The 24,108-nt window shown below is 36.6% G+C and overlaps 1 protein-coding gene across 1 annotated transcript in view; it reads right to left on the reverse strand.

Moving 5' to 3' along the window:
* The window catches only part of MALRD1 (MAM and LDL receptor class A domain containing 1), a 513,794-nt gene that overhangs the window by 484,179 nt on the left and 5,507 nt on the right, over positions 1-24,108 (reverse strand). The window contains exons 2-4 of the mRNA XM_053573250.1: positions 14,636-14,776; positions 3,950-4,044; positions 3,698-3,859 (exon numbers count right to left, since the gene is read on the reverse strand). Coding sequence (XP_053429225.1) covers positions 3,698-3,859; positions 3,950-4,044; positions 14,636-14,776 — 398 coding nt within the window. The remainder of the gene's footprint in view (positions 1-3,697; positions 3,860-3,949; positions 4,045-14,635; positions 14,777-24,108) is intronic.

Below are 24,108 nucleotides of genomic sequence, written 5' to 3' on the forward strand. Positions count from 1 at the left end.
GAATGCTTAAGTATCTTGTTACAATTCAGGCAAGGACTGCTCATTTAGTTTAACAAACCAAACACTCGACTTAAAAAATATATTAAGTGAAATATTTCATCATATAGTATTCATTCTTTTCTATCCAACAAAATCAATACATGAGCACAAAATGAGGGGTATGAGAAGTTTCCACTTAAACTTGGCATGAAATTTCTACTATATGGTTAGCTTGTTTTATTCTTTGCCTCCTTGAACATTTTACAGCAATAGTGAACTTAATTGCTTACGTGCATGCTTTTGAAAAACGTGATTGCAATTAATTGGCAGCACGTAAGCCTAACGTTGTTGTTTCCTCCAGTACAGCAGTCAAAAGAATATGTAATGAGATATCCAAAAGAGATGTAACCAAATCTGGGCTTTTTTCTTTCATGTCATCTACATTCTTATCATGCTTTAATATAATACAAAATATGATTATGGGTCAGCAACTCAGTGATTAAGAAATCAAACTGCACTTGATTCTATTCTAAGCTGGTATGGGATCTAGTAGGTTATTTAACTCTCTAAAGTTTTTAATTCTCAGTGAACAATGGGGTAAATCATCTTGATACCTTGGGGGATTTTTGCGCAACATCGATAAGATTACATATAAAAAATAACTAAACAACATGCTTTTCACATAGTAGGTGCTCATTTAATGTTGGCTATCATGTCTCCTCAAATATCTTCAGTCATTTCTTAAAATGCTTGTGTCTTTGTTGACTAAATGAAAGAACATCATTGCTTGTCTTTGTACAATATTCCCTTGGAAATTAACATGCTTCAATTTTATTTGCAGATGACAGTGATAAGCCCCCAGGTGACAGCCAGCTGTAAAGGCTTCCTCAAAAGCCCATGCTATATGCTTGGGATCCAGCTTGACTGAAATCTCCCATCTGGACATTTCTAAAGGAAGCATGCATGGTTTTAAACTAGTAGAAGTCCGGAAGAAATTGCAGAAAACAGAATAATTCTCAGAGGCTTGTAAGTTGATGAGGCAGCAGATATTGTCTGGAGATGCTGATTACAAAATTCTCTCAAGTAAGCTTCTCACGAAAGCTTTTCAGGACAAGATACTACATAGTGGTGTTAGCATTACAAGCACAGCACTTCTCCGTGGCCCACCAAACAAAAGCAAATGAACATCTGCTCACTTGCGGACAGAATAGAATTAAAACATACCTGCAACCTTAAAAGACTGGTGTAGCCAGAGGATCCCAAGAGAGCTGTAGGTCTCTTAGTTTTTGCAAAGTCTTTAAAGGTGGAAGCACTATTTTCCTATCAGCAAGGAAGTATTTCAGGAAACAAATTAATCTACTGCACATGCATCTGCTTTAGTCAAAGCCACCCCTGTATTTAAAGCACTCAAGTGAATAACCTTGCTGCCTCAGCTATAGCTGAATCACATTAGAGACAGCCTATTCTAGAGTTTTCAGTTTTATATTTATGTACATAAATACTGTACATACTTAATCATCAGACCTCACGATGTGCCATCTGGGAATGGGGAGCTGAGGAAAACAGGAGAGTAATTTTGAAAAGTTTGACCTACAAGATCGCAGCGTCCAGCTTTGCCCAACACCCAAATCTGTTATCCTGCTACTAAGAAAGACCTTGATCTAAATATGTGGGCAGCTAGAGAGAAGAGGGCATGAAGCTCAACAAAGATAGTTTAAGACTCTTTACCATGCAAAGTAAAAGGAGCTATATAAATACTTGTAGAGTGTACACACAGACCATATTCCTATTTCAGACATCCAGTCTCTTATAAGCATGCAACCATGTCCGTCAGAGGCTACTTGACATGACTCAGTCTCCCTAAAGGCAATCCTGGCTCCATTTCTGTTTTGCTGCTTTTGTTGTTGTTGAGAAAAGTTGAGTAGACACAGAATATTAAGGAGTATAACAAATGAACTGGAAACTTCTCTGGCAGTTAATAACACCTGAATATCCACAGCAAATTAAATGTGTTTTTGGAGCTGGGGATACACGCTTACTCATTTTGCATATCACACCCCTTGAAAGTCACAGAAACACATAAATATGCTATATCTCCTCTCCCCACCTACCAGATTCTCTTAGCATGGCGTAGGGAATCTTTCCTACATCATGCCCAGTGTATCCCAATCCCCCAAATAAATCTTTCTAAGTAAATGAATTATTTATTCATAGAAATGTTTAAATGCCCAAAGGCTTAGAGACTTAAGATACCATTCCACTCTCATCCTCCATAGCACACACTGATATTGGAGGTCAACAAAGTGTCGAACTACCAAATTGTGTTTTCTTTTCTGCTTTTTTTTAAACAATGTCTCACTCTTTTGCCCCCAGCTAGAGTGCCATTGGCATCATATTTCACAGAAACTGCTAAGTTCAAGCAATTCTCCTGTCTTAGCCTCCCAAGTAGCAGCTGGGACTACAGGTGACCACCACCAGCTAGCTAGTTTTTCTATTTTTAGTAGCTGGTCTAAAACTCTTGACCTCTAGCAATCCACCAACCTCAGCCACTCAAAGTGGTAGGATTACAGGTGTGAGCCACCACGCCTAGCCTCCAAATTGTGTTTTCACTACAGAATATCTCTAAGTCCCATCATCTGGGCATCATTGGAAACTTCTTTGCATGCCCATTAAGTTTACCAGAGCCCGAAACTTCTAAATCATAACAATTTTATGACTGATCATATAAGAAAATGTCATCATTATACCTTAAAATTTAACCTTTATAATGACAATCCCACTCATTCTTTTCCCCTTAGCCACTTATAATAATGGAAGGTAAAATTTAATCCAATCCTATCCCTATATTTAAGCAAGTGCTAAATCCACCATGTCAAATGATTTGATTTATATCAAATTTATAAATTTGATTATATCATTTTAATAATAAATGACAAAAGAACACTATTTGGACTAAATTGGCTCACAAACTAGGTGTAGAAAGTAAATAGATTAGGAATAAAATGATTAAAAATCTCATGTTTAACTGAAAAAAAAAAAAAATGCTTGGCTATCCCAGATGTTAAAATATACAACACTGCTCCAAGAACTCCTGTAATACTTATTAGATTATAATTTCCAGCATGCATACGTTTTATCAGGCTTTATAAATAAGTTTGTGTTTTATAAGCTTGCATTGGCTTTAATTCACAAAATTATTTAGAAAATAAAGGCTGTGTTGGATTGACTTTATCCATGAAATGAATATGGCGATTATTCTACTTGGACAGCATTTAGAATTAGTATTTAGATCAAACCGTCTTCTTCCTCATTACCAAACATTACCCCCTTCTCTCAAAAGCAGGAGAAAAGTCTGAACGAGAATGAATCTAGGGAAAAAGAAAAGAGAGAGAAGGTTGGAACAGTAAGAGACATTGAGAGGAAAATGGAGGGGGTTTAAGAAATTAGTGCAGAATTAGAAGGTCAGATTTTACTGACATATCAATATATCTTAAAACATATCACCTTCAGTTTTGATACATAAATGTAAAATCTTATTCTAAGAAGTATCTTTTAGAGTGGCCATTCCAGTTTAGCTAGGACTGTCTACTTTCACCACTTGAAAGTCTTGGGAAATCCCACACTCCTTGGCAAACTGGAATGGTCACTTTTGTTTCACCTGAAATTAATGATCTTATTTTTCCTTCAAAGACATCGTTAGAGAATAGAATGCACATACCTGAAATCTCCGTGAGCTCTGGATCTTGATGACGTTTCTCTCCCACTGATTTTGGAGCCCAGCTGTGTTTTGCCATAAATGCTGGAAAGGACCACCACACACAGTTTGAAGTCTTACCATTAATTTGCTACTCATGTGGCTGGAGAAGTAATAAAATGTAACCTGTGAAAAATAATTCGTCCCCAAACAATTAATAATAAAGAATTTCCCCAGATGTGGCCAAGTACTTAAAATGCTGTGTGCTTTCCATACCTGACAAGCATGATGGTCATTAGTTGGAAGGAAAACTCGACTTTTTAAATTTGAAGAATTAGAATCCACTCTTGAAACCAGTGAGAGAAAGTGGGCTGTCAGAAACAAGAGTCGCTATGTTAGAGGCAGAGTGATCCTTGGCAAACTTATTCAAAACATCAAGCTGAAATCTACATTAGGTCAATAGATTTTGTTTAAGGAATAAAAAAGTGCCAGCCATACCACTTGCTTTCATAAATTTATTTATATTGCCTAATTATGATTACACTCTCCATAATGTTATTACAGGCCTGCATTCCACAACCCAATTTGTCATATTTAACATGGAAAGTTACATTTCTGCAAAGATGGTACCTAGGGAAAACATGTTATTACTGTGACTGCCGACCCAAATAAGCAATTCAAGGAAGACTTCAGTAGACATTATAGTTTGCTATGTTTTTAATGAGAAAGAGTTGGACCAAATAGTCCCAGCTTTTGCTAGGATTATGAGAAATCCCAGCAAATCCATCTGAGACCCGAGGCTCTCCAGTACACTGTGGTACAGACATGGCAGTGGACTGTCACTGCTCAGATGCCCATAAAAGAAATGCTGACCCTCCCGGGCTCTCAGATACTCTATGCGCTGCTTTATGAGGGTTCAAGCATAGAATCTGAGAATGACTATTTTCCTGTTACTCTCCTTGGTGTGCTATTTGTCAAAAGGAATGAGAAAAACGATGTTGATGATTATGAAGACATAAATCGGAAATCAATGCTAGTTGTCACATTACTGAGACAATCATAGTAAAATTATTAAACCTAAAAAACCACCTTTTCCCTATTCTTATCCCAAAATTGTACCCTCATTAAGCAGAAAACAGTGACATTAATGATTGCTTATAAATAAGTCAGAGGCATAACTGAAATCACGCAATGATAGGCAATTATTTGGGGCAGCACCCATGGCTCAATGGAGTAGGGCGCTGACCCCGTATGCCAGAGGAGAGGTAGTGGGTTCAAACCCAGCCCCAGCCAAGAAAAAGAAAAATAGACAATTATTTAAAGAATACACTTACTGGAATATATACATATACAGACATATTATTACACACACATATAATTTAGATGAAGAGCTGGTATCATGATGATAAAAGTGAACTGACCATAGTTTGCCCTTACAGCAGGTAACCCAACGTAAAGCAAGTGAATGATCAAATAAGCATAATGAATCATACGGCTATATTGCTTTAGGTTTAAAAATTATTAGCACTACAAATGGTAATGGCATTCGATAAGCCCTCAACTATTGCTTATAAATATTTAACTTCCAAAAAGCATCCAGGAGATATACAGGAAAATTTTCGCTTTTCAAGAAAATCACTTAAATCAATCATATTTACTTTAAAAAAAGTTGCTCATAAAAATCAAATTGGGGTTATTAAGTTATGAAACAGAGAGGCAGCAATTACAAAGGTACTTTTCAAATCACACATGAATAAATTATTTAAATAGTTAAGCAGAGTGGTTTAGAAATAGAAAGTATGGCATTTGGTACATGTTCCAGCACTATAAACTATTCTATATTTTACCAAATATGAAATAAAGGTTAATCTTCACTTTATAGTAGAAAGTAAAGTGTTAAATTTGGAAACAGCTTGCGATCGTTTGACATCTGTTCCAGTAATAAAATTCTTTCTATTCATGGAGGGGGAAACCAAATAGCAATACCTGTTTTCTACTTTTATTCCCAACTTGGTGACAATATCAAAGTGGGTTTTTTTGTTTTGTTTTGTTTAGCACACACTTAATTTTACCCTGCTCCTCCCAGTGTGGGTAAAGGATTTCTCTAATTCACAGATGGAGTTGTTCTGAGAGATCTGGCACTTTATAGAAAGTTCTCTTGCTTTCCAGAGGACATTAGTCATCACAGCTATTTGTGAGTAAAAGAGAAAGGCAGCTCTTTGGCAGGGTAACTTTTTCCCACATGCCCATTCCTCATTTAACACTCTCTCCTGCTACTGCTCTAAACTTCAGGCAGACACTGCATAAAGCTCTTGATAACAGAGGATGTATCAGTATTCTCTCTACATACCCCTCTTCCTCTTAAAGCAGCCTAAGCATACACATATCACACACAGACATGTCACCACCACCGTCATCACACGCCTCTCATCAACCTCTACACCACGCTCATTTCCATTGGTTTATACAATTCCTAAGTTTCTGTTTTATAGCTGCATCTATAAAATCAAATGTCTAACACACTTTTAAAACACATATTTAAGATAATCTTGTGATGAGTGTTATTATTAAAATGACAAAATAAGAATATAAACATCACAATTTCATTTTATAATCTTAAATGTTGGTGTTAAATGGCTTTTAAAAATACTTTTTTTCAGTTACTAAGTATTAGAGTGAAATCTCGTATCTGATGACAGAAAAGGAGGTATGTAAAATATGAACACAACAAAAACCATGAATCAACTTTTGAAAGCTAAAATCCAGTAACTTTGGCAGTGAGTTCCCTCAGCCTTGATCTTCAGGAAAGATAGGGTAGAATTTTCAGTCTCACTTTCCTCAACCTTTGATAGACAGCTGGCACTTCCTCTATCTCCCAGGTTCTGAGTGATTAATGGAACTGAATGTGAGTAGGACAAACATAAATCCCTTTGCAGGCTACAAAGTAACCAATTGGCTGGTAAGAACTCAAAAAAGGAGCATTTTAACTGTAAGATACTATCAGTTTTCAAGAACATTTCAAAAAAAAAAAAAACATTAGGCTGCAGAAATGGATCACCAAACCAAGGTCCAAGGCATAAAACAAATGTGAAAATGTCTAAACTTATGAAAAGAGAAAAGTGTGTTCATCCCTGACAGAAATATGCCTCCGTTCAGATGAGAGAGGAAATAATACTCTTTATTATTTCCTTTTCAAGGATATGCACTCTTTCCAGTAACATCTTTCTATTTATTAAATTATGTTTACATTGAATTGTAAGTTTTGACTTGTACCCATTCATTAAACCAACAAGCTCAACAGAATCAGATAATGCACATATTTTCTAAACCTGTATATTTTAATGAATACCCTGAAATATTACTAACCCCTTATCGTTGCTAGCAACCTGTAGATGAATGCTGCCATATCAACTTATATCTGACTTCAGTGACAAAGGGCTGTGTCAGTCACATTAGGTCTTAGAACATACAATGAACCGTGAGGGTGATAGTAATAAAATGTAAGAGTAGAGACCTCTGAAAATTTTCTCCTCCATATAATTTATATATATATATATATATATATATATAATTTTTTCTTTTTTTAGGTTAATGTGAGGGTACAAACAACCAGGTCACAATACTTGAATTCGTTAGGTAGAGTCTTACAGTTGTGTCCCACACCCAAAAGATGTGCCATACACCTCTATATTTTGCCCATTAAGTGGGAGCACCCTGAACACCCCCTTCCTCTCCACCTTTCCCCTCCCAGAATATTTTAAAACATGCAAAAATAATGTTAATTATAAATTTCCATGTCCATCAAATTATAACAGTCACGCTTAACTTTATGTATTGTCTGTGTCCATTTTCCCAGGGTCATGGCCGTGTAGAGTATTTGGAACACAGACCGAATGGTTCCAAAAGCCAGAAATATTTGCTATGTACTGAGCAAGGACAGATGAATCGCTCCAAGGATATCGTTCAGGTTAAAAATAATATATAGAAGCTCACCATCGTCTGCAAAGCACGCACAATGACACTATGAGCTTTTAACTATGTATCTGCTGATAAGAGGATGGTTTTTGGTTTTTTCACTCTTAATATGTAACCATAAGTGCCCATGTAAGGTTTATGCTGCTATCAGCAGATTGCAAGTTCACCAGAGACAACAATGCCTTCTTGCTCACCATTATAACTTCAGGCCCTAGAACAACATGGGGAGCAAGGCAGATACTCAAGGAAGAGTTTTTGAAACTACAAATATAAAAAGGAATACATAAACATTAATTTTTCACTGATTTCGAAATAAACTGATGTTCAGACTATAAAGGCTGCAAAAATGTAATTGAGAGAGTGAGACTGTGGGGTCCTTCATTTTTGGTTTTTGACTGTTCCTTAATGAAATCATCCAAGTCCCTGTCTGTACACTGTGGTCTGCCTACTACTAAGGAATGGATTACGGTTCTGCTGCCCTTCATAAAGGGTGACATAGGGCTGCTTAGGAGATACTTATGTTCACTTAAATGGAAAGCTTAGTGATGAACAAAATAATTGCACTATAAAAAACTAGAGAAATCTAAATACTAGGACTCCAGGAGGCCTTAAAGATGAACGAAGGTGGCATATTCTTTTTTTTTTTTTTTAATAAGTGGCAGAGCCTTAAAGAAATAGAAACTTGGAGGAAGGGATCAGAACAAATTAGAGTCCCCCAGGCTTTGGGCTGGGGTCAGGCTGCAGGTGCAGTTAGCAGTGGATGGTGAAGACTAATGAAGAGGCTGCTGTGTCCCTGGCCTGAGCAAGGAGGAGAGGGAGAGCCTGGAATAGCGCGGTCTGACGTAAAGAAAGGAAAAGATCCTGGAAGGAAGAGATCTTGAAAGGGGGCTGCCCTAATAGTCTATGAATAAACCCCATCCTAGCCTCTGGCTAAAACTAAAAGACACGTGGGTAGGGAACATTCCCAGCAACTAAGTCAAGAAGAACCAAAACACTATTTGAACTGCTGCCCACAACCACCAGGAGTTTGTTATTTGAGTCCACTTAAATTAATCATCTGCTTAAACATATCATCACCACTTTCTATAAAAAATACACACATGCATATTACGGAATCCAGAAGGTCCACAACATTCACATTCACAACATCCAGGATATAATTCAATATTATCAACAGACAAAGAATTAGGACAATGTGATCTTGCCACGTGAAAAGACAGAGGGCAGATCTTAAATGGTGTAGACAAGGATTTTAAGACCCCTATTCTAATTCTGCACACTAAAGGAAAAAATATTCCTGATAATGAATGAAAAAATTAAGAACTTTAGCAGAGAAAATGTCAAAATAAAGTGAAACACCCAATTTAAAACGTCAGAATTGAAATGATTCAACTTTGTATTGTGTTTTTTTTACCTTTAATGATGCAAAGGTGATTACAAACATTCTGATTTTTACTTTCAGTACACTATGTAGTAAAATGCATGAGATATTCAGCACGTTAGTATAAGATGGGCTTTGAGTTAGATGATTTTGCCCAGCTACAGGCTAATGTGGTTTTCCATGTCAGTTCTGTTTTCAAATTCTTTGCAGCGCTATTCAGAAATATTCCTGTGTATGCCACCCAGGGCCCAGTTGGAGACCTGAGTGATTGTGTTCATGTAAGTGCTCTGAGCGTGTTTAAGGTAGGCTGGGTGAAGCTGTGATATTAAGTAGATTAGGTATATAAATATACCTAATTAGGTATATAAATATATTTTGAACTTAAGATAATATCAACTTATTATGGGTATGCTGGGAACCACCTTACAAGTCTAGGAATATTTGTATTTAATTTTTTAAAATCATTTTATGACTTAGCAGCATAATTAAAATAACAAAAGAAACAGTCACTCAACTTAAAGATAGTTCAGCTGAAATTACACACTCCGAAAAAATAGAAAACAAAATCAAAATATATGGTGAGAATACATCTAATAATATTTTAGACTCCTATTGTGAAGCTAATAATATGTTAGATTCATAACAAATTTTTAGGCAATGAATAATTGATAATGAGGTACACAAGAGAAAGGAGAGAGAAAATGGGGCAGCAAAAGGTATCGAAATAAATAAGAATAGATAGAATTCTTTCCCAAATTGGTAGAAAACACATATTTTAGATCAAGAAGCTTAGTGAGCCCAAATAAGATTTTTAAATTTCAGACTGAAAACCAAAAATAAACACCAAAATGTTGGAATAATCAAAATAATATGATATGTTACATACAGGAAAAAAAAAACAACTTGAAACCGTGACTGTCCCACCAGAAACTAGGGATGCCAGGGACAGTGAAATAGTATCTTTAAAATACTAACAGAAAAAAAAAAAAAAAGACTATGAAAAATCCTACATCCAGTGAGAACATATTTCAATAATGAAGGCAAAAGAAAAACATTTTCAGGAAGGGAAAACTAATTTAATTCATCATCAGCGGAACTTGCAGTACAAGAAATACATAAGGAAATTCTGAAAAGAAATTATACCAGAGACCAAGTCAGATAGTTGAGAGGAAAGAAGAGCACTGCAAATAATAAATAAGATGAAGCAACAGTTCTTCTCAGTTTATTTTTATTTTATTTTATTTATTTTTTATTTTTATTTTTTGGTTTTTGGCCGGGGCTGGGTTTGAACCCACCACCTCCGGCATATGGGACCGGAACCCTACTCCTTGAGCCACAGGTGCCACCCTTCTCGGTTTATTTTTAATACTGTCTGAAGCAAAAACTGTAACTTTTATTTGTCGGGTTGTAATATATGGAGATCATAGATACAATATATGTGTTCACTGAAGAACAAAATGAAAGTATTTAATACTGCTTAGTGGTGTTTGTGGTTAATAACATGACATATGAATTTTAAGTCTAATTCAATAATTAATCGGAATAACAAAAGTTCTAACATCTTATTGAAAACTTATTTGAAATACCTAATAAGAAAATAATAATCTGTAGCATGAAGGAACATATTAACTTTTCAAATAATTTATTTGTGATAACCTATGCATTTTAAACTTAAATTCCATATTTTAAATACCCCTATATCACCTTGAATGTCAGCTGAACTCCAGAATTATTTAAAGCATTGACATTCTTACTCTCATTTTTAAAAAGTTTTACTATCATTAACAAAGATGTATTTGAATTTGCTATAGCAGAACTCTTTTATCTACATGCAAGGCTACCTTCTTTTCTTTTTTTTTTTTTTTTTGTAGAGACAGAGTCTCACTTTATGGCCCTCGGTAGAGTGCCGTGGCCTCACACAGCTCACAGCAACCTCTAACTCCTGGGCTTAAGCGATTCTCTTGCCTCAGCCTCCCGAGTAGCTGGGACTACAGGCGCCCGCCACAATGCCCGGCTATTTTTTGGTTGCAGTTTGGCCGGGTTTGAACCCACCACCCTCGGTACATGGGGCCGGCGCCTTACCGACTGAGCCACAGGCGCTGCCCAAGGCTACCTTCTTTTCAAATTAATACTATATTTTAATCACTCCTCCCCTGAGCTTTATTAGATTTCAAATATTGATAATGTGATGTTTTCAACATACGAATAGATTTTTTAAACTTACCTTTGACAACTTCTGAAGGCTTTGATTACATGGAGAAAAATACTATTTTGGAGCACCAGCAAATTATTTCAAGTGTTAAGGTAATCAAAAATTGTCTGAATGTTTATGAAATAAGATTTTAGGAGTGGAGACAAGACTCAAAAGCTTTTGAGGGACCCTACCTAACAATTGCAATCAGTGTAACCTGGCTTATTGTACCCTCAATGAATCCCCAACAATTAAAAAAAAAAAAAAAGCTTTTTTTCCTATAGATATTTTCAAACAGCTAATATCTATAGCCTTAAAATTATTGTTATGAAATACTTGTACTTTAACTTACAATCACATTTATAAGAGACACAAGACTATCAAGAAAATCACCAGCCTTTGATTAGTATTACCAGGAATATTTTGTCTGTTTTTCCAATGCAGCTTATATTAGTATTATCCCCACTTTCCAGGAAACTGAGGCCACACAGCCAGCTGATTGACAGAGCCAGGATTCAAACCCATCTAGTCTGACTCTAGAGATTTCAGATCAACCGGTGTAATATGGTTGAATGGTGTCTGCCTATATAAGATCTCAGTTTTGATATGAATTGCCTCCATTTTACCTCTAGACTAGACTATTAAAAAAGGCATAAACAATGAGGGAGGAAAAGGCAGCAAGTAAAGAAAGAGAGAAGAAAAGGTCAAGTGTAGGAAATAGTTCAGAGGGAATCACAGTGGCAGAGCTTCTGTTACCCAACTCCATGGTGAAGAAGTAAGCAAGATAAAAAGAAAAACAGCGACAGATTGAAAAGAAGAAGGTTGGGGTGAATAAATGTATGTTATTTAAAAACAAACAAACAATAAAAGCCTTCTGAGTAAATGGAGGAAACAGTGGGGAGATGGTAAGGAGAGAAGCAAAGACTTGACAATTCACAAGCCCACGATGGCTAAGGGCTGGGAGCTAGATTCTATATCACCATATAACACAACTAAAGCCATAATAAAAGTTTCCTGCATTGTAGCCAGTGATTTGTCCTATTAGTGAAGCTGCCCCCTTTTTGGTGATCAAGTTGGCAGATTCCTAACTATTATCAAAAATTCTTTTGAAAAGGAATTTTTCACAGCAAAGCCAAACAGTAAGAAACTCCTTGTTACCTATATGGAAGTTAAAAGTAGCAACACCAAAATTATTCAGAAATGTACCGAACGTCTACTTCTGTTTGAATGCTGGATGTTCTATGATAAGATTTACTAACAGTATCTCATTTAGTTCTTAACAACCATCCTATGAATTTAGCATTGTTATTTCTTCCCTTAAAGTTGTAAAAAACAAGGCTTAAAATTTCTCAAGATCTTACAGCTGAGGAGTAACAGACCCAAGCTTCTAATCCCCACGTGTAATGTTTATGCACACATTTTCAAACTAACATCTGAACATTTGTTCAGGCAAACATTTGCTTGCATTAAATTATCTCCAGGGCAATAACCAAATTTTAACATTTAATTGAATTTATTTGAACGAAGTATCACTCTTCTAAAAATAAACAGCCTTCAGTTATCCCAGGCAATGTATAAATCCATCTGAAATAAGCAGGCATAGAGTCATTCTTTGCTCACTAACATATCTTAATCTGGTAACAAATGTTGAATGAATGAAGTTCATTAGTTAATACAGCACAAAACGAATCAAGGTCTGGCTCCAGAGTCACTTCAAAGTCTACTGAGCAGCCCATAAGAGCTCTCTAATCAGGCTTATTAAACAAGTGTTATTAGAAAGATCTCGAATTGGTCTTGCCAGAAGCAAAGAAATTACACTAATTAATCTACGTAGTACTGTAGTTTAAAATTTCAATAAAGAGTCAAGAGAGCTGGAAAATCCCAATTATTAATATTATCTAAATAGACCTATCTGAATTCTAGGAAGTCATATATGAGAATCTAATATATTAGAATCATGAATATTTTGAAAATGGTTAAAGAATATAAAATTAGACACTATAATTATTAATATGTAAATCTTAGACATGGTTCTGCTTCCCTGTTGAAATACTTGGGGGTGAAATGGAAAGAGGAGAGAGGGAGGCCGGGAGGGAGGAAGCGAGGAAGGCAGGGAGGGAGAAAGTGAGGAAGGGAGGGAGAGAGAAAGAGAGGGAGCCAGGGAGGGAGAAAGTGAGGAAGGGAGGGAGGGAGGGAGAGAGGGAGAGAGGGAGGGAGAGAGGGAGGAAGGGAGGCAGGAAGGGAGGCAGGGAGGGGGGAAGAGAGGAAGGAAGGGAGGGAGGGAGGAAGAGAGGAAGGGAGGCAGGGAAAGAGGGAGGGAGGGAGGCAGGGAGAGAGGGAGGGAGGGAGGGAGAGCGGAAGGGAGGAAGGGAGGGAGGGACAGAGGCAGGGAGAGAGGGATGAAGAAAGGGAGGGAGGCAGGGAGGGAGGAAAAGGGAGGGAGGGAAGGAGGGAGGAAGAAAGGGCAGCAGGGAGGGAGGAAGAGAGGAAGGGAGGGAGGGAGGGAGAGAGGAAGGGAGGGAGTAAGAGAGGGAGCCAGGGAGGGAGAAAGTGAGGAAGGGAGGGAGGGAGGGAGAGAGGGAGAGAGGGAGGGAGAGAGGGAGGGAGGGAGAGAGGGAGGGAGAGAGGGAGGAAGGGAGGCAGGAAGGGAGGCAGGGAGGGGGGAAGAGAGGAAGGAAGGGAGGGAGGGAGGAAGAGAGGAAGGGAGGCAGGGAAAGAGGGAGGGAGGGAGGCAGGGAGGGAGGGAGAGCGGAAGGGAGGAAGGGAGGGAGGGACAGAGGCAGGGAGAGAGGGATGAAGAAAGGGAGGGAGGCAGGGAGGGAGGAAAAGGGAGGGAGGGAAGGAGGGAGGAAGAAAGGGCGGCAGGGAGGGAGGAAGAGAGGAAGGAAGGGAGGCAGGGAGGGAGAGAGGGAAAGAGGAAGGGAGGGATGAAGAGAGGGAGGGAGGAAGGAAGGAAGGGAGGCAGGGAGGGAGGAAGAGAGGAAGGAAGAGAGGAAGGAAGGGAGGGAGAGAGGGAGGGAGCAAGGCGGGGGGAGAGAGGCAGGGAGGGAGGGATGAAGCAAAGGAGGGAGGGAGGAAGAAAGGCAGGGAAGGAGGAAGAAAGAAACGGAGGGAGGGAGGAAGAAAGGGAAGGAGGGAGGAAGAAAGGGAGGGAGGGAAGAAGGGAGGGAGGAAGGGATGGAGGGAAGGGATGGAGGGAAGGAGGGAGGGAGGAAGAAAGGGAAGGAGGGAGGGAGGGAGGAAAGGAGGGAGAGAGGGATAAAGGAAAGGAGGAAGGGAGGATGTGAAAGAGAAACAGAGGAAGGGAAAGCGGAAGGGAGGAAGGGAGGGAGGAAGGGAAAGAGGGAAGAAGGGAGGGAGGGAAAGAAGGAGGGAGGGGAGGAGGGAGGGAGGGAAATAAATCTGAAATATTTACCAGACATATCACCATTGTGATCATAAAATGGAGGTGATAGACCAGTCATCCCATTTTTCCTTGTCCAACCAAGTTGCTCACTCTGATCTTGAGCCATGCTACAAATCCCATTCTCAAAATCACATCTTTCATATTCCAAACCTAATGAGAGAAAAAGAAATTAGTTTTCACAACCTTGTTGGGCTTCTTAGGAAATGACAATAGCAGAAAAAGAAAATTGAGTAACAAATGACAAACACAGATTAACACAGGAATTATTTTCATAACTCAAAGTTTACTTTCTTAATGCAAAGCTCTTTTCATCCAATATTCTGATAAATTAACAGCAAAATCCAATGTGCTCCAATAGAATGTCACACCACTCGGAGTGAGAAGTAGGCTTTATTGTATACAGTTGATTGAATCCATAGATGTTGAACCCATCAAGGGTTCAGGAAGCTGTGCAGGCTTCCTTACCAATGGTCTATTTCATTAATTTTACTCCTAAAATTCTTATTTTACAAGATTTTGCCAGCCAAATATATTCTATAACAGTAACAGGAATCCTATAGCTATTGTGTACTGAGGAAATTGTTCTATCCTTTGCATTCCACTTGTTTCCTAAAACAAATCCATGAAACAAGAACTCCCTTCCATTTTAAAGATGAGGAAACTTAGATGATATCTTATAGACAAGAAGAAACTTGTCCAAGATGGACCAGCTAATGAATGCTGGAGTCGAGATTGGAATCCAGGTCTTCTGGAGCCTAGAATTGCAGTTCTTAACGCTCTACTCCAAGGCCCAATGATTAATCCACTGATCCATTTCTTATCAAAAATCTAGAATTAAAAATCAAGCAGAAATTCTAGCGAGCCTAAGGAAACTAGGATTTTCAGACACAGGTGATGTCATTCTGTTCAAAAGCAAAGACCTTCCATTTTCAAAAGCAAATTCATTTCAATTTTCTTAAGGCCTTTAAAATATTTAAAATAGCTATAATATCCCAATTATGATAACATAGGCCAGGCCTCTACTTATCCAGGGAATCTAGTTGAACAAAAAGTGAACAAATCATATAGTCACTTATATATATTTGCATTTGTGTAATTCAATTAGCTATATATTTACATAAATATGTATCCATTTTCAAATTTGTGTTAGTTACCAGCAACTTTTACAATGATCTGTGGTTATAAAATATCATAAACTAGTTTATCACTGCATTTTAGCAATTATGTGTGAGAAATATACACACATTCATACATAGGTGGTCAAACATTTTTTTAAATGCCAAGAAATTATCTTACAATACAATTACCTAGTTTAAATCTGTTTGCAATGTTCTTGCTCTTTTTAATTCACAGGACAATGATAATTTCTAGAATTGTTGGAAATTAAAAAATACCTTAATAAAACAATTTTCCCTCTAAATGGTCTCCACAGGGGTTCTTTTTATTACAAAATGTATCTCATGAGCAAACATTTTCAACTAATTCCTATTTTAAAAAGCAATTATGAACTTCTAATAACTGCTAACGTAGTCAAAAATGCATCACAAAATTTTCTAAGAATTCATTTTCCCCCAATAGAGAATGGTACATTTTAAGCCATTTGAATAACTTTCCTTAAATCGTGGCTGGTTTACCTTGTAATTTTATATGCCATACATCCACATTCAAATCTGAAATAACATGCTGTAATAAAATCTGTTAACATGTAGATTACAGCCAGTTGGACAACATATGAACAATTAGGAGTGATGTAGGGATTTATCAGTAGTATCCAAGTTCCTGGGCTTTTTGAACTTGTGAAACTCATCATTTTGTTTTCAATTTTATAATCCCAAAGGTCAGAGGATGAAGGAGAGAGGATGCCTGGGTGTCATGTTTTGAAAGTTTCCTGGAATTGGCTTCTTAGCACTAGCAGATTTTCTTATTAAAGATTCACTGCAGAATTCCTCATAGATTCAATTTTTAAAGAAAATATTAAATTATATCCCAAAGTGACAGTTAGCTTGGGGCATGCTTTTGCAAAAAAAAAAAAAGGACTGAATAGAATAAAGTTTTCTTTATGATAACAGTGAAAAAATGCAGTCAACCGAGAATTCAGGATTAACTCATAAAAGTATGGCCTGGGTAGAGCACTGTAACTTAATGTTCTTAGAAGACAGGACGTGATGTAAAAGGAAAAATCTAGAAAGGAGAGTAGTGAGGTAGAAAGCATTAAAAGCAAATTATACTTATGACACTGATTTTGCCTGAGCCCATATTAATAATGCACATCTCTCTTCCTACTAAATTTTCTATGAGGTACAACTATGTCCTTTCCATCACAAGAAGTTCTATCCTTTTTTTACAGTAGTAAAATTTACCATTAAAATTTATCCTCTGCCCTTTTCAAGTGTATATAGTTTTGTGGTATTTAGTATATTCACATTGTTATGCAGTCATCATATCACGCATCTCCAGAACTCACTGCCTATTGCAAAACTAAACTTTGTATCCATTAAACACCATTTCTCTATTCCTCCCTATTCTCAACTCCTGGAGACCACCATTCCTCTTTCTGTCTCTGCAGCTTTACCCATTTCACGTAACTCCCATAAGAGTAATCACATAGCATTTGTCCTTTTGTGACTTTCTTATTTCACTTCATATATCATCATCAAGGTCAAACCGTGTTGTAGCATGTACCAGAATTTTCTTCCTTTGAGGCTGGTGCACAGCACTTGCACACATGCGTGCACACACACAATTGTTTCTTTTATTCATTTATCTATCAATAGACTATCAGTGGCTTTCAGCTTGGGGTTATTGTGAATCATGCTTCTGTGAACATGGTTGTACAAATATCTGTTTAATTCCCCAGTTTTCTTTCTTTTGATATAGACCAAGAAGTGGAACTATTGTATCATACAGTAATGCTAATTTTTTGAGGAATTACCAAAATGGCTACAATAATTTACATTCCCACCAGCCAAGTGCAAATGTTCCAATTTCTCCACATCTTCACCATCATGTTGTTTTCTAGCAGATTTTTTTGTTCATTGTTTATATAATAGCTGTGGTATCCTATGGTAACCCTAACCCTATCCTAACCCTAACCCTAACCTGTGGTTTCCTACGGCTATTATATAAACAATGTGGTTTTAATTTGCATTTCCCTAAGGATGAGTAATACTAAGTATGTTTTCCTGTGCTTATTGGACATATGTCTATGTTTTCAGAGAGTTTACCCAAGGCCGTTATCCATTTTTTTAATTGGGTCATTTCTTTTCCTTACTGAGCTGTTATTTTTATATTCTGCATATTGATACTTTATCAGATACGTGATTTGAAAGTATTTTCTGTCATTCCATGGATTGCCTTTTCATGGTGGCCATAGTGTCCTTTCACGAATATAAGTTTTTCATTTTAATGAAGTCCAACTGATCCTTTTTTTCATTTGTTGCCTGTTCTGTTGGTGTCATATCAAAGAAATCATTGCCGTGTCAGTATCATGAAGTGCTTACCCTATGTTTTCTAAGATATTTAGTTTTAGCCTTTACATTTAGATCTTTAATCCATTTTGAGTTACCTTTTTGTAAATGGTCTAAGAAAGACTCCGACTTCATTCTTTTTGCATGTGAAGAACATCCTTTCCCCCACTGACTCTCTTCTCAAGATTCACTTCACCACATATTTGACGATTTATTTCTGGGCTCTCTGTTCTATTTCATAGTCTTATATGTCTGTCTTTATGCCAATACTAGACTTTTTAAATTACTACAGCTTTTAGATAAATTTTGAAATCAGGAAATGTGAGACGAATAACTTTGTTCTTTTTCCAGAATGTTTTGGCTACTTGAGGTCCTTTGAGATTCCACATGAATTTTAGGATAGATTTTATTTTTTTGCAAGAAACAGCATTGGAATTTTGATTGGGATTGCACTGAATATGTAGATCATGTTACATAGTATTTACTCTTAACAATACTAAATCTTCCAATCCCTAAATACAGAATGTCTTTTCCACTTATTTGTATCTTTTAAAATTTCTTTCAGCAATGATTTGTAGCTTTCAATATGTGAGGTCTGACAACTTAGCTCATGAACTTGTCTGTTACATACCCTATTACTAATTGGGAAGCTATGCACTGACACCAGCACCTAGTCCACCCTTCAAAGCAATTTTGGAACTTTTTTTCTAGGATGGCCATCAGAGCTGTCATCATATTACCCTCAATGTTCTCAATGTTATCAAAAATGTCTTCGTTTCCATATTTCCTTTATCTTCAGGTAAAGAAAAGGTCATCAGAGATTAGGGAGGGTGTTCCAATACCCTTATTTATTCACTGGATTAAAAACTCTTCTCTCAGACAGTGCTGTATAAGCTGGTGCAATGGTGTGTTGCAAGAGTCATGCTTTTCTCATGCCAAGATTTGCAGTTAAGATTTCCACGACTGTTTCTCTGTCAATGTTTACTTGGTCTGCTCTGCTTCTCACAGTTAGCTAATGACTTTGATGCACAATTCAATAAATTTTTGCAATGTTTTTATCAGTTCTGCTCATTACTGGCCACCATGACCTCTCTTCATCAGTGACAATTTCTCTCTCCTCGGAAAAAAAACATTTAATCCATTTGTACACTGCCATTTTCTTCATGGTATTATCCCCATAAACTTGGACTAACATGTTCCTGATTTTACTCCTCTCCTTTCCAAAGTTTAACAAGAAATTTAATGTTTTTTCATTGCTCTAATTTAAGCTATGACATTCTCATGACAGCACTCAAAGACAAGGCACAACAACAATGAATGCCACTCCTTTAGACACTGTCACACATTGACATGAATGCAGCTGTGAGACACAAATATACCAAGGTTATGAAACCTTGCTGAGCTCTTCATACAGAGCTGTCAGCATCAGTGCACAGTGACAACTTCAAAAACTTAACTGGTCAGACCTCATAAGTATATGTTTTTTGCATCCTTGGTATAATTTATTCCCAAATATTTTATTCTTTTCGATGCTATTATAAATGGGATTGGATTATTCATGGCATTTTCAGAGTGTTCACTGGCAGTGTGTTAAAATGCGACTGATTTTTTTTTTTACTGTTAATTTTGTATCCTATAATTTTGCTGAGTTTATTATTTCTAACAGGTTTTTAAAAATAGAATCTTTAGAATTCTTTAGAATCTTTTCTACATTTAATATCATGCTTTCTGTGAACAGAGACATTTTTACTTCTTCCTTTCCAATTTTAATGCCTTTACTTCTTTCTCTTGCCTAATTGCACTGGCTAAACCCCCCAGAACTATGTTGAATAAATTCAGTGAAATTTTGTTGTATATCTTAAAGGAAAAGCTTCTGATCCTTTACCATGGAGGGTAATGTTACCTGAGGGTTTTTCATAGATAGCTTTTATTATGTTGACAGAGTTTATTTCTAATCCAACTCTCTTGAATGTTTTTTGATAAAAGCTGTATATTACAATTATTACAAAATTTTATGCACAATTCATTTCATTATTTTAGTCAATTATTTCCTTCATTATATAGACATTTTCATAAACAATGATCTTCATTACTCTTAATTGATGTAAAAATGAATGGCAAGTTTCTGAAAAGAATGAAATGAATCCAAAATATTCCAATTAAATATAGAAAAAAATTGATAATTTTCAAAAGTAAACATCACTGAAAGATTGGTTGGCAATTTGAAAGAATTAATTTTTATCAAGTATTTGTTATGCTTTACACTGAAGGAGTTTTAATATTTTTCATTGACGCAAAAACAAGTAAAACCCTAACTCACAAAATTTTGGTATAGCAAATGAATTAGCACTTCCATAGCTCAAGCCAGAATTATCCAACAGGACTTTCCTTTGGATTCTTGTCATATAGACTTACCTTTATCCTCAAGTCACTGAGAACATCTTTGGCAAGAATCGTGACATGGATGTTATCCATGTCAATGAAAGGATTACCAAACCACTTTTCAACTTTAATATTATCTTAGTATTAATAACCTTTAAGGAGGTAACCAGTGTTTCTATGTGTCTGGTGATTTCCATAGAAATTTTAACAAGGTATAGCATTTATTTCACTTTACAGCTGTATTCACTCAAGTATTATAAATGTTGCATAGCTGTTTATGAATAATTCTGTATTCCAGGTTAGTAATCTGGCCAGATGTTCTAAGGACTCTTCGAGTTTCAGTAAGAATGAATCTAGGGCCCCGAATAGAAAATTATATCCCTTATATGGACAAATTTTCCATTAAGTAAACTATTTCATGAACAAATGAACTCCTGTAATTTTCCTAAATAGGTTTTCAATTTCTCTGAAACTTAAGTACAACATCTCTTTCATATTCAATCAAGCATTTCAGGAATTATTGCCAAAAAATCATCATCATTTCCGGGTAGTAGAAAACATTATATTCAATTCTTATTCCTTTGATGGAAACTTATTTAAAAGCTGTGATTCAGGATCCTTACCTTCCTAAATTTGATAACTTTCAGAACAGAATGCAAGACTTATCTCGGGATTCCTAGCTAAGGCACAGGTAGAAATGATGTTTATATCATTGTTTGTAAACATAACAGGTGCATGGGATGATCAGCACGGCAGGAGTTCTATCTACCTACAGACGGAGGCTTCAGAAGATATTTGGCTTGGAGAAGCAACAATCCACCATTTGATGTTGCCAGGTGTCTTTTAAATCTTCAACGGGAGCTCACAAACTATTCTTGGGTAGTACCAGTACGCACAGTTGAGCCAGTAACAGGAGCAGACCACATTGCAACCCTGAGTGGTTTCATCCCATTCCTTGGTGAAAGGAAACAGTTCAGTCGATTCTTAACTGCCCATCAGTCTTCTAGAAATAGGACAGCCAGGTAAATCTCCTGCCCTAATGGAGCTAATATTTGACTTTTTCTTGACCTGCTTATAATACTAGAGAAACTGTTTGCAGCTCTGGAAGAATAGTATCATTTCAAAGAGGCAGGATTGGAAGATTTATGTGTGTTTTTTAGCTTAAAAATCTCACCATGATTCATGATCACACCAAGTTTGCCCTAATTGTTACAAGGCTCTTTTTGTTGGAATTGTGATAAAGAACACATAACATGCAGCCAAAATAAAGTTCCAGCCTGTCTCTAAAAGAATCCCTGTCCAGCCTATTGTAGAATATGCTGAGAGTACAGTTATCCCTGAGCTGTCTAGAAAAATGTACAGGTTTAGTTGTATCACCAGAAAAACCAAGCATCTTATCAGATAGCCTATGTAAGTGCTACATAGAGGTCTTTCCTTTCCTCATACAATGCCCTTTTAGATGGGCATACAGAGCCCATCTTCAATCAGTGCTCTCTTCCTCCAGGTTCTGCTCTCCTCTTCCCTCCACACAGGATCCCACATGTGCTACACTATATACCACTACAATGGCATCACATTCTGCCTGTGCGTTACAGGAGCCTGTGTTGACACTCTCTGAATCTTCACGGTAGATCACTTTGGCCACAAATCTTGACTTTTCAAAACTGTCAAGGGCTAAAAGTCAAAGGCTTCATTATTTACATTTAACACGATAAAGTGTTAAAGATAATTTAAAAATTTTTTGATATATGGAACGATAAGAAATATAATGCAACTGGCTCCTATTCACTTGCTTTATGTAATAAATATAGTCAGGATTGTATGATGGCTTAAAAGTGATAAAATCAGACAGACTTGGTTGTGAATTCCAGCTCCTTCACGGAATAATTCTGTGTGCTCTGGCATTTGACTTTACCTAATGTAAGCTTCATTTCCCCAAGGTGCAAGATGGGATCAATGATGTGTAGAACCTTTCCTACCATCTTTCTGTTTGGTTAAGATTAAATAAGATGCTGGATGGAACTACTTACCCATGCTTAGCATGTAGAAAGTGCTGTAAACATAATCAGCTGATATTATTAGCTATTGTGTTTTTCCAACTAATGTGAAATGTCACCATTGTTAATATCACCAATATACTTACTATGCATAGCAATCATCTTTTCTAATTACAAACTTTCATAATGTTAGGGTAGTTTCATAATACTCTATTATAAACCTATTAATGAAATTTCTTCCCCCTTTTCTTCTTCTCCTTTCTCGCTACTACCTCTCATTTTTCTAGATAAACTCCCAAGACCCTTTATTATGTTTCAAAATTTATCCTGATTAGATTTTGCCCTAGAATGTAATTAACATGCAAATTGATTCCATGCAAATATACTTATTTTCACTAGGGAAGTAGCCCACTGAGAAGCACAGTCTTGTCATGTTCTTTTTTTCCTGTACATTTGTAATTCTTTCCTACTTTCCTTCAGATAGGCATTGCGTATTTATTATTTAATTTCTACAAATATAATTCTGTTGTGCTAGAGACTGAATGTTTGTGCCCCCCCACCCCCACCCCACACTCCACCAAATTCATACATTGAAACCCTAATCCCCAATGTGACAAAATTTGGAGGTGGGACTTCGGAGGGTTAGTGAGTCACAATGGTAGAGCCCTCACAATGAGATTAGAGCCCTTCTACGAGGAGACAGAGGAGAAATCATCCTCCTGTCATGAGAGGACTCGGTAAGAAAGGAGCCATCTGCAAACCTAGAAGGGGGCCCCACCAGACATTGAACTTGATCCCCTTTCCAGCATTAAAAATTATGAGAAATAAGTATTTGTTGTTTGATCAACCCAATCTACCATATCTGTTACAGTACCCTGAACTGACTAAGGCATGTTGCTATAATCAATAGGATTTATTAGTTGTTTCATGGCACTACACACAAAACATGTTGCGTCCAATGTAGTAGGAAGATAAACATTGTGCATCAAATCTTACGTTTCACTCTATTAATGTTATAGCTTCAAGTACTTCAATGAAGGAACTAATTACTTTTAAAAGTAGTTGACCTTTAGGCTATCCTATTGAAGAAATGATGTTTGTATAATAGCATCTAGTTAAACATTTATCTCCTCTCAGAATCTGAGAATGTACTTCTATGGTAATTTCCACACATTCCACATATAAATTTGGATTTCTATGAAAAAAATACATTTTGAAAAAAATAATTGTTTCTAAATTCAAAAATGCAAAAGAAATTAGGCAAAACCTTAAAACTTTATGATCTATCCTATCAAATCAAAAGTATAAAAATAGATTCCTATTCCATATAACACTACTATAATGAATAGAAAAGTTCCTACACATGACAAATGGTAGGGAATAAAAATGTCAGATTAACTAGATATTACATATGTTTCTCTTTCAAATCATAGTATATTTGGCTCTAAAAGCAAATGTATGTAATAGCCAATTTTAATACTAATTTTGGGTATGCCAAGTCATCACCTAAGGTTTTCTGGAATTTTAATTTACTGACAATCACTGATAGAGATCTATGGCATGAGATGTATTTATGAATAAATGTATTTATAATGCATTTTATAATCTTCTGGCTGACTTGGAGACACATGGTAGC

The sequence above is a fragment of the Nycticebus coucang genome, chromosome 20 (genome assembly GCF_027406575.1).
Source record: "Nycticebus coucang isolate mNycCou1 chromosome 20, mNycCou1.pri, whole genome shotgun sequence".
Classification (NCBI taxonomy): domain Eukaryota; kingdom Metazoa; phylum Chordata; class Mammalia; order Primates; family Lorisidae; genus Nycticebus; species Nycticebus coucang.